This window comes from Colobus angolensis, unplaced genomic scaffold, assembly GCF_000951035.1.
Source record: "Colobus angolensis palliatus isolate OR3802 unplaced genomic scaffold, Cang.pa_1.0 Scaffold159, whole genome shotgun sequence".
NCBI classification, from domain to species: Eukaryota; Metazoa; Chordata; class Mammalia; order Primates; family Cercopithecidae; genus Colobus; species Colobus angolensis.
This window is the reverse complement of record NW_012114699.1, coordinates 5,933,925-5,946,227: the sequence shown is the minus strand read 5'-3', so window position 1 is coordinate 5,946,227 and position 12,303 is coordinate 5,933,925. Positions and strand designations below refer to the sequence as shown.

At 35.9% G+C, this 12,303-nt stretch overlaps 1 protein-coding gene across 3 annotated transcripts in view; it reads left to right on the top strand.

The window, feature by feature from the left end:
* Positions 1-11,682, top strand: part of SMARCA1 (SWI/SNF related, matrix associated, actin dependent regulator of chromatin, subfamily a, member 1) — a 77,104-nt gene extending 65,422 nt beyond the window's left edge. For 2 of the 3 annotated variants that reach the window (XM_011936967.1, XM_011936966.1), the window contains 2 exons: positions 9,737-9,847; positions 10,948-11,682. In XM_011936967.1, the coding sequence (XP_011792357.1) occupies positions 9,737-9,847; positions 10,948-11,019 (183 nt within the window). In that variant the 3' untranslated portion in view covers positions 11,020-11,682. Of the gene's footprint in view, positions 1-9,736; positions 9,879-10,879 lie in introns of all 3 variants that reach the window. The other variant, XM_011936968.1, reaches the window with a different exon arrangement.
* The last annotated feature ends 621 nt before the right edge of the window (positions 11,683-12,303 follow it).

Genomic DNA, 12,303 nt, shown 5'->3' with positions numbered 1-12,303 from the left:
CTCTTTCAATAAGTCACTTCAAGTCTACTGATGCTTTCTCTGCCTTTTGAATTGATGCTTTGAAGCTGAGTATTGGAACAAAGGATATTTGAACTTAGTGCCCAGGATGATTGATATTCACCACACACTAAGGGGCAGTGCCGCTCACTGCAAACATTACATCATTTATTAAAGGTGGAGATACATATCCTAGTATTCAAAAATTGAAACTTGAGTGACTTTGCTTTGAATAGAATCATAAACTGTTAAAAAGGTATGGAGAAGCAAGGCAGCACAATTTTGTTTAAAGTGAAGCTGAGTCTGTAGCTTAAAACAGGACTTGCAAACTGTGGCCCACCACCTGTTTTTGTGTGGCCTGAAAGCAAAGAATGATTTTTATATTTTTAAGTGGTTGAAAAAAATCAAAAGAAGAAGGATATTTTGCTGCAACATGTGAAAATGATACAAAATTCACATTCTAGGGTTCTTAAGTATGATTTTTTGGGAAAATGGCCACACATTTGTTTATGTATTGTCTTTGGCTGTTTTCATGCTACAATGGCAGAGCTGAATAGTTGTGACAGAGATTGTGTGGTCTGCAAAGTTAAAAATATTTGCTGTCAGGCTCTTTATAGAAACTATGTACCAACACCTGGCTTAAAAGTATGTGTAAGAAAGGTGGAAAGAATTACAAGCAAGGGTTGATATAAGTGTTACACAATTCTGTAAGAAATGGGTTAAGTGAAGGATGGGTGTATAAAGGGAGAGGATATTTAGCCTTAAAGAGGAGTATTTGGGGACCTAGGGGTGACTGTGATAGAGGCATGGGAACTTCCTTGAAATATGTGAAAGATTGTCATATGGAAGAGGAAATCAGCTTGTTCTCTAATGTCTACAAAAGTTAGACCTAGAACCAATTCTTGGAAACCATGAGGTAGCAAATTATAGCTTTGCATAAAGGAACATTTTTAACTTGTCCAAAGTTGGAATAGCCAGCCTTGTGAGGTAGTGAGTACCCCATCATTGGAATAATTCAGACAGGCTGTACGACTAATTAGCAAGGACCTAGTAGTAGGGATTCAAACGTCAACCTGAATGACTTTTAAAATTTCCTTTATGATTTTATGAACTACTAGTGAGAATCTGTATCAAGAAAAGATTTCTGAGTACATAGTACGCTTTTGATTACATCACTCCTCCTGCTCAAAAATTGTTTATAGGATCCTTTTGTCAATGGAATTAAGTAAAATTTTTAAGTTCTTTTTTCTTAGTTCCCAGGTTCTTTACACAGGCACACATTGGAGATATTGCAGGTTCAGTTCCAGACCACCACAATAAAGCAAATATCACAATAAAGCAAGTCACATGAATTTTTTGGTTTCTCAATACATATACAAGTTTTGTCTATAAGGCGAGCAATAGCATTATGTCTAAAAAAGTACTTACTTTAATTAAAAATACTTTATTGCTTAAAAATGTTAACAATCATCTGAGCCTTTAGCAAGTTGTAATCATTTTGCTGGTGGAGGGTCTTGCCTCAGTGTGAGTGGCTGCTGACTGATCAGGGTGGTGGTTGCTGAAGGTTGGGGTGGCTGTGGCAATTTCTTCAGAGAAGACAACAATGAAGTGTGCCACATTGATTGACTCCTCCTTTCACAAAAGATTTATCTTTGGCTTGTGATGCTGTTTTATAGCATGTTACAGTAGAGCTTCTTTCAAAATTGGAGTCAGTCCTCTCAAATCTTGCCAATCCTTTATTAACTAATTTTATGTATAATTCTGAATCCTTTGTTGTCATCTCAACAGTGTTCATAGCATCTTCACCAGGAGTAGATGCTTTCTCAAGTAACCACTTTCTTTGTTCATCCATAAGAAGCAACTCCTCATCCATTCAAGTTTTATCATGAAATTGCAGCATTTCAGTCACATCTTCAGGCTCCACTTCTAATTCTAGTTCTCTTGCTATTTCCACCACATCTGCAGTGACTTCCTCCACTAAAGTCTTGAATTCCTCAAAGTCATCCATGACGATTGGAATCACCTTCTTCCAAACTCTTGTTAATATTGACATTTTGACTTCCTTCCATGAATCACAAATGTTCTTAATGGCATCTAGAATGATGAATCCTTTCCAGAAGGTTTTCAATTTACTTTGCCCAGATCCATCAGAGGAATCACTACTTATGGCAGCTATAGTCTTATAAAATGTATTTCTTAAATAATATGACTTGAAAGTCAGAATTACTCCTTGATCCATGGGCTGCAAATGAATGTTGTATTAACAGGCATGAAAACCATCAATATTCTTATATGTTATCTCCATCGGAACTCTTGGGTGACCAGGTGCAATGTCAAAGAGCAATAATATTTTAAAAGGAATCTTTTTTTGAGGAGTAGGGTCTCAACAGTGGGTTTAAAATATTCAGAAAACCATACTATAAATAGTGCTGTCACCCCAGGCTTTGTTGTTCCATTTCTAGAGCTAAGGTAGAGTGGATTTAGCATAATTTTTAAGGGCCCTAGGGTTTTTCAGAATAATAAATGAGCATTGGTTTCAATTTAAAGTCATCAGCTGCATATAGCCCCTAACGAGTAAACATGTCATTTGAAGCTTTGAAGCTGGGCATCCGCTTTTCCTCTCTAGTTATGAAAGTCCTAGATGGCATCTTCTTCTAATATTAGGGTATTTTGTCTCCATTGAAAGTTCATTGGTTAGTGTGGCCACCCTCATCAATTATCTTAGCTAGATTTTTCTGGATAACTTGCTGCAGCTTCTCCATCAGCACTTGCTGTTTCCCCTTGCACTCTTATGTTACGGAAACAGCGTCTTTCTTTAAACTTCATGAACCAACCTCCGCCAACTTTAAACTTTCCTTCTGCACCTTCCTCACCTCTCTCAGCCTTCATAGAATTTTGAAGAGTTAGGATCTTGCTCTGAATGAGGCTTTGGCTTAAGGGAATGTTGTGGCTGGTTTGATCTATCCAGACCACTAAAACTTTTTCCATATCAGCAATAAGGCTGTTTGACTTTCTTATCACTTGTGTGTTCAGTGGCGTAGCACTTTTTTTTTTTTTTAATTGTACTTTACATTCTGGGATACATGTGCAGAACATGCAGGTTTGTTACATAGGTATACACGTGCCATAGTGGTTTGCTGCACCCATCAATCCAGCATCTACATTAGGTATTTCTCCTAATGCTGTCCCTCCCCTAGTGTCCCACCCCCCGACAGGCCCCAGTGTGTGATGTTCCCCTCCTTGTGTCCATGTGTTCTCATTGTTCAACTCCCACTATGAGTGAGAACATGCTGTATTTGGTTTTCTGTCCTTGGGTTAGTTTGCTGAGAATGATGGTTTCCAGCTTCATCCATGTCCCTGCAAAGGACATGAACTCATCTTTTTTTATGGCTGCATAGTATTCCATGGGGTATATGTGCCACATTTTCTTTATCCAGTCTATCATCGATGGGCATTTGGGTTGGTTCCAAGTCTTTGCTATTGTGAACAGTGCTGCAATAAACATACATGTGCATGTGTCTTTATATTAGAATGATTTCTAATCCTTTGGATATATACCCAGTAATGAGATTGCTGGGTTAAATGGTATTTCTGGTTCTAGATCCTTGAGGAATTGCCACGCTGTCTTCCACACTGGAGGAACTGGTTGACCTAATTTACACTCCCACCAACAGTGTAAAAGCATTCCTATTTCTCCACATCCTCTCCAGCATCTGTTGTTTCCTGACTTTTTAATGATTGCCATTCTAACTGGTGTGAGATGGTGTCTCATTGTGGTTTTGATTTGCATTTCTCTAATGACCAGTGATGTTGAGCTTTTTTCATATGTTAGTTGGCTGCATAAATGTCTTGTTTTGAGAAGTGTGTGTTCATATCCTTTGCCCACTGTTTAATGGGGTTGTTTGGGTTTTTTTCTTGTAAATTCGTTTAAGTTCCTTGTAGATTCTGGATATTAGCCCTTTATCAGATGGATACATTGCAGAGATTTTCTCCCATTCTCTAGTTTGCCTGTTCACTCTGATGATAGTTTCTTTTGCTGTGTAGAAGCTCTTTAGTTTAAGTAGATCCCATTTGTCAATTTTGGCTTTTGTTGTCATTGCTTTTGGTGTTTTACTCATGAAGTCTTTGCCCAGGCCTGTGTCCTGAATGGTATTGCCTAGGTTTTCTTCAAAGGTTTTTATGGTTTTAGGTCTTATGTTTAAGTCTTTAATTCATCTTGATTTAATTTTTGTATAAGATGTAAGGAAGGGGTCTAGTTTCAGTTTTCTGCATATGGCTAGCCAGTTTTCCCAACACCATTTATTAAATAGGGAATCCTTTCCCCATTGCTTATTTTTGTCAGGTTTGTCAAAGATCAGATGGTTAGATGTGTGGTGTTATTTCTGAGGCTTCTGTTCTGTTCCATTGGTCTGTATATCTGCTTTGGTACCAATACCATGCTGTTTTGGTTACTGTAGCCTTGTAGTGTAGTTTAAAGTCAGGTAGCGTGATACCTCCAGCTTTGTTCTTTTTGTTTAGGATTGTCTTGGCTCTACGGGCTATTTTTTGGTTCCATATGAAATTTAAAGTAGTTTTTTCTAATTCTGTGAAGAAAGTCAAGGGTAACTTGATGGGGATAGCATTTAATCTATAAATTACTTTGGGCAGTATTGCCATTTTCACAATATTGATTCTTCCTATCCATGAGCATGGAATGTTTTTCTATATGTTTGTGTCCTCTCTTATTTCCTTGAGCAGTGGTTTGTAGTTCTCTTTGAAGAGGTCCTTCACATCCCTTGTAAGTTGTATTCCTAGATATTTTATTCTCATGGTAGCAATTGTGAGTTGGAGTTCACTCATGATTTGGCTCTCTGTCTATTATTGGTGTATAGGTATGCTTGTGATTATTGCACATAGATTTTATATCCTGAGACTTTGCCGAAGTTGCTTATCAGCTTAAGGAGATTTTGGGCTGAGACAATGGGGTTTTCTAAATATACAATCATGTCATCCGCAAACAGAGACAATTTGACTTCCTCTCTTCCTATTTGAATACCGTTTCTTTCTTTCTCTTGCCTGATTGCCCTGGCCAGAACTTCCAATACTGTATTGAATAGGAGTGGTGAGAGAGGACATCCTTGTCTTGTGCCAGTTTTCATAGGGAATACTTCCAGTGGAATAGCAGTTTTAATTTCCTCTAAGAGTGTTTCCTTTGCATTCTCAACTTGGCTAGTTGTTTAGCTCAAGAGGCCTAGCTTTTGGCCTGCCTTAACTTCCTCACTAAGCTTAATCATTTCTAGCTTTTGATTTAAAGTAAGTCTTTTCCTTTTGTTTGAACATCTAGGGGCCATTTTGGAGTTATAGTTAGCCCTATTTCTATATCATTGTGTCTCAGGGAATAGAGAGAAGTGTGAGGGAGGGAGAGAGATGGGGGGAACGGCTGGTCATTAGAGTGGTCGGAATACACACAACATTTATAAATAAAGTTGACCATCTGATGTGGATGTGATTTGTGGTACCCCAAAATGATTATGATAGTAACATAAAAGACCACTGATCTCAGGTCACCGTAACAGATACAATAATGATGATTTTTGAAATATTGTGAGAATTACCAACATGTGACACAGAGACATGAAGTAAACATATCCTCTTGGAAAAATGGCACCCATAGACTTGTTCAATGCAGGGTTGCTACAGACTTTCAATTTGTAAAAGCACAATATTTATGAAGCTCAGTAAAGTGAAGTGCAATAAAACAAGTTATGCCTGTACTTTGATCCTAACTTAGCTGTATTCGTCACTCATGCTGTGCAACGTTTCCCAAGTTGATTTCTACCAAACGTCGTTCCAGGGTGTGCAAACAGATGACATGCAGAACAAGAGTTCTGTGTTCAGATAGAGTTGGGACATGCTGATGATACTGAATCCTGCCATTCACATTTCTACTCTGCATTAGAATGCTAAAAGCTTTGAGAAGTCCTATCATAAAGACATTTGTTTAACATTTTAAAAAACCAACATTTCCCATATACATTTGAACACAGGAATTTTTTGCCACAGCTATTAACACTACAGAGCAGTTTTCTATTTGTTATTTTCCTATTCTTTTCTGTTGTCTTTATTGTTTTTGCATCTCCTCTTTTCCTCTTATGTGCTGTTTTTCTCCAACTTCATTTTTAAATCCAGTGTGGGGAAATGGTGAGAGAAAGAGATAATTAGACTATAGAATTGTGGAAACAGTTTGAGGTCCTGTGAACAATTCCCTGTAATCCCCGACAAAATAGGAAGATGAAGATGTACAAGAGTCTAGGAGAATATATGAAAGGAGAAATTATAGGAAAAGAAGTGATTTTGACATCATGAAATTTCTCATAGTCATTTCATAGTCACTTATTCAATAAATGAGTCTTTTTTTATTGGTAATCTAGCCTTTCTCCTTTTAACTTCTAGTTTTAGCTAGTGTTCTGTTTATGATAACGTATGTTGCATTAGGCGGTCATGAAGCATGTGAATAAAAAAATGGAGCTATTATCTATAGAGAACATGACATGACCTATGCTAGGAAGGTAACACCTATATCTGCCCATTCCTTGATGTCTTTCTCTAGAGTCTTAGATTATTTTTCTGTCTGGAGTAGTTATTGACAGGTTAAAAGGAATTAAGGTATGAACTAATTACACAGTCCATTTATAGTCATTTTGAGGTATTCTACTTCCTTGCATAGGAGGCTGTCTCAAAAGTATTAGTTGTTTTTCCGAATCACCCACATGAACCATGGATATGTATCTAAAGATACCTCCAGTCACAAGCAACTATTACTTATTGAGAATAATAATAGCCAGAGGATATAGCTTAATGATTCACGAATCAGCTTTACATAAAGACTCTATTTAGTCTCCCTAGAAACCAACGATCAAATCTCATCAGGGTCAACTTAGCCCTTTCTATAATAGATAAATTGAATAACATGCTGTTTAATTTGTATGTGTGTTATTGAATGAAGCTATGAAGAATATTTGGTCTGCATACTAAAGATATCACTATTGTTTTGGTAAGTAAGGAAAATTTCAGAGTTACTGTTGGTAAATTATTTAACCCAGGGTAATTGAAGATACACAAGAAACTTGAACATGCCAGTATTATGTTAGATTATTTTTAATAGGTAAACAATAATTCATTAATGAGTAATTTTTTTCTGGCTAGACTCTCTGGTTTTCTGCCTCCTTTGGGGTTTCATTTAGAGTCTAAAATTCATTTGTCTGGATAGTTGATCTTATTTTGAATCTTACATTTCCTATGTTGTATGCCATTTTTTTTTTGGATTTTATTTGGAAAGATAAAACTGAATTTTAAACAATTTTTCGTTCTTAAAAAGTTACAAATTGCCCAAGACTTAAATGTTCATTGCAGAAAATTTGGAGAATTCAGGCTAGTATCAAGAGAAAAATAAAAGTTATCAATGGTCCTACTCTCAGAGATAGCCGCTGTTAACGACTAGTAATGTTGTTAATATTCTTTTAGCTCTTTCTGTGTGTGTATATATATATATATATATATAATAATCTGTGTCTGTGTATTCTATTTCCAGATTACCAAAATTTTAGTTAGTTCCCAGTTTAACACTGCTCTAAACATTATTTTGTAAATCTTTGTATACATCTCATTTCCTTATAATGAATTTCTGGGAATGGAATTTTTAGGTCAAAGGGTATGAAAATTTTAAGATCCTTCATTGAAATTTCCAATTTGCTTTTGAGAAAGGTAGTGTATTAGTCAGCTTGGGCGGCCATAACAGAATGCCACAGACTGGGTGGCTTAAGCAACAGGAATTTATTTTCTCACCGTTAAGGAGACTGAAAGTTCAAGATCAGGGTGCCAGCAGGGCTGGTTTCTGGTGTGGCTTCTCTTCCTGGCTTGTGGATGGCCACCTTCTGCACATGACGTTCTCATGTGGCCCGTTCTTGGAGTGCATGCAGAGAAAGGGAGAGCTTTGATGTATCTTCCACTTCTTACAAGGACACTAGTCCTATTGGATTAGGGCTCCGCCCATATGACCTCATTTAACCTTAATTACCTCCTTAAAGTCCCTATCTTCAAATGCAGTCACATTGCAGGTTAGGGCTTCAAATGAATTTTGCAGAGACATACCTCAGTCCATAGCAGATAGTAGCATTGACATTTCATCATCAGTGAATGAAAGTTCCCATTTCAACATCTTATTGTCAGTACCAGATATGTATACCATATATGTGTACATGAATACAAGCATTGTACATATCATTGCTAATTTGATGAAGATGGCATTGTTTTACTTTGCGCTTCTTTGGTCATTAGTTGCAGTGAAACTTGATTTTAATGTTTGGACTTTTTTTTTTTTTTTTTGGTGAGTTTTCTATTCCTGCACTTTGACCATTTGTGTGTGTGTGTGTTGGGGTTGTTCTTAATTGCCAGGAAACCTACATTTTCTCTTGAGTGTTTGGCTATTCTGGCAGACATTTTTGCTTATACAGAAAAGGAATCATATCTTAAAATATTATTTATCCTTTGATATTAAACCATTATTTACCTTTAAAATATAGCAAAGTATATAGGGTTAATAATATATGAGATTCCATATTAATGAATCATGTTTAATGCTCACCATACATTCATAAAAAGTATTTATAATTTGCATGCATTGATTTGCTGACAGTGAAATATAGGTAGTGGCAAGGTTAATGTAGAAATCTTTTCAGGTATTATTTGCTCTGAATTAACAAATACAGCAGTGTTTACTGTGATGTGGTCCCCAGAACTCTGATCCCACAAGATGCCCGGTGAGAAGAAAGTCTGTTGGTTAAGTATTTTTGACGACTGCTGCATCCTGTATGCCTAGTGGTTCACAGTGCACATAGGAAACTGAAAGGCTCAGAGAAGCTATGTAATAAGTAAATCTGTTTAACTTTTGTAAACTGAGTACTTCCAAAACTTACTTTGACCATAGAACATCCCCTTATTTTTTTTGTTTATGTGATCTACGTTAACTTTTTATTTTGAAATATTTATACATTCACAAAAAGTTGTAAAGAAAATGTACAGAGAGGTCCCATGCACCCTTCACCCAGTTTTCCCTAATAGTGACATTTTGCAAAACTATAGTGAAATATCACCACCAGGAAATTGACATTCCTATAATCTATAGAGCTTGTTCAGATTTCATCAGTTATACATGTGCGTGTGTGTGTGTGCGCGTGCAGTTCAATGCAGTTTTGTCACGTGTAGAGTGGTGTAACCTCCACCACCGTAAGACTCCATTGTGCTGTCTCTTTACAGCCACACCCACCATTTCTCCTCTCCCTAGCTCCTGGCAACCATTGATCTGTTCTCTCTTTCTATGATTTTGTCATTTAAGGATGTTATATAAATGCAATAATATGGTATGTAACCTTTTGAAATTAGCTTTTTTTTTACGTAGCATAATTCCCTTGAGGTTCACTCAGATTGTTAACTATATTAATAGTTCTTTCCTTTCTATTGCTGAGTAATATGATATGATATGGATGTATCACGGTTTGTTTAGCCAGTCATCCATAAATGACATTTACCCCCACTCCTTATTTTTGGTGCAATCTATTAATACTCTGTGTGAATATTTTTCAGAAAAATGGCAATTTTGGAAATTCTGTACCACAGAAATCATACATTTAAATAGTTGTCAGCCTTTTAAAGATTATGATTGGGTTGCAGAAATTAAAAATCTTTTTATTACTTCATTTAGGAATTCCAGAGACGCTGTAACACTCTGATTTCATTGATTGAGAAAGAAAATATGGAAATTGAGGAAAGAGAGAGAGCAGAAAAGAAGAAACGGGCAACTAAAACTCCAATGGTAAAATTTTCAGCATTTTCCTAACTTTTAGGTAGATCCCATTTTTTTTTACATAATTAAAATGCCTATATTATGTTTAATGCCATAGTGATACCTATAAATAAAAGCTGGTTTTATGAAATGCTAATTTGTTTTGGACAGAAAAAGAATTACATCACTACCATGTTTCTTATTTGTTTGTAGAACATGTGGTTAGGAACTCCCTAGTAACTAGGCTCAGTATTTTAAAAAATTCCTCATGAATCTAAACAGAAGTATAATGCAAGCGAAATCTTCTGAATTGAGACTAGAGCTATCATGGGGGTAGCAGAGGGGTAAGGGTGGGATGGGATGGGGCTAAAGTTGAAACTAGGAGTTCTGATTTGATCAAGTAAGTTTTCTGATGTTTGTGGAACTATGATTACAAATGGGAACTCTGAGCAGACAACAAAGCATTGCTTGGTAGTAAGTGAACTGTTGAATTGATAGGATAACTTGATTTTAATCCGGTCAGGTTGCTTTGTATAGCTGTAATTTAAAATATTCTTTAATAGATCGTATTATTTGAGTGTGGTTAAGTAAACTGCCATATTTCATCGAATCTAAGATGCCTTCCATTGTAAGACACAGCATTATTTTATGTACCACTGAGGGAAAATGCTGCCAGGTGTAATTTGTCGTCAGTTGTAAGATGCATCCTGATTTCAGAGATGCTAAAATGTGAAAGAAATGTGTATCATAGAAGTTATGAAATATGGTGTATTAAAACCTATCATAAGTTTTTAAAAAATATATACTCACAAATAAAATTTTGCCCAGAAAACATTAAGTAGTTCTTTAAGATAAGAGTACATTTATAATACCGTGTGTAAGTAGATACTTGATGACTATTTTTGATGGGTATTTTATGTCTTTTCATAAAAAGAAACATCTTTGAAGGTTATTTTACATTGGGTTATGTAGTTTGTTGGGCTATATAGAACATTAACTGTGAATATAACATTTAAGTGAATATTCATGTTAAAATTTTTTTTTAATGCATTTGCATCCTAGATTTAACATTGTTGGGCCATTTAAAATGTGCATATTGGAGCAGAACATTAAATCTGTTTCCATTTTAGTCACAGAAAAGAAAAGCAGAGTCAGCTACTGAGAGCTCTGGAAAGAAGGATGTCAAGAAGGTGAAATCCTAAAGCCTAGAAATAAAGTTTTAAATGGGAAACTGCTATTTTCTTGTTCCCATCTTCAAATGCTAATTGCCAGTTCCAGTGTATTCATGGTACTCTAAGAAAAATCTCTTTGGTTTTGATTTCTTGCATATTTTATATATTTTACAATGCTTTCTACCTGAAATGTGTAGCTTTATATTTTATGGCATTCTAGTATTTTGTGTACTGTATTTTGTGCATTTCATGTCTTCATCAAAATCCTCTCAGTCCTTGTTCTTTTGAAGCTTGTGCTGAGGTTTTAGCTTTTCTATGTTTTATATGCCGCTGCTTTGAAAGAGAACCTAGATTCTATAGTTGTATTATTGTTGTTTCATACTTTAAATTTATATGGCTGTGGAAAAATGAATTAAAATGATTTGAGGAGAAAGACTTTTTCACTTCTTTGTTGCTTTCTTTTCTATTGAGTCTGGGCTTGTATGTGTTACTGCATACTGTGATTAGCATAATACTTGTTTCTTTGAGGTCATCTAAATATTTTTTTCCAAAGGAATAAAGGGTGAGGAAAGAAAAATATTAAAAAAACTAATATTTGATACTGTGCTTGCTGTCAGTATGCATTACATTTAAATTATTCTCTAAATATTCAAGTGGGAAAATATAATAAAGAAATGTCTATAAGAAATTTAATTATTTCCTGTTTTTTTGTGCAGTAGAAAGTAGTTGTGTTTACTGAATTGTATTGTTTACTACTGTGTATTTGGTTCAAAGTTAAAGCTTTGCTTGCTGACTTGTGTGTGATCTTCTGTCCCATAGAGCCAGTTCAGAAGGGCCTGGGTGTAACATGTAGAATTATTAACAATTAAGTTTAGAGTATGAAATAAGCACTATGCATGCAGAAGAAGGGGGGCTGTGTTTGTCAGGAATACAGTTATGCTCAGGTAACAATCTCAAAAGTGTCAGAGGTTTTATACACCAAGAGTTTTTTTCTTGCTCACACTACATATCTCATGCAGGACAGAGGGATGTGGGAATGGGAAGGGATCTGCTCCACATGGTAACTCAAGGTTCCAGGATGACTAAGGCTCTGCTCTTTTGTGGCTGCAACATCTGAAACATGTGGCACTTACTGCCTCAGCCCAGAAGTGACGTGTGTCACATCCACTTATATTTATTGCCACCAAAGTAGTCCTGTCATCCTATATACCTGAAAGAAGGCTGGCAAATGTAGGGAAATAAATGGAATGTCTTACATTACTGCCTCTGTCACAGAGACTGTCAGTTCAGGAATTAACCTGGGTCTATTTCATG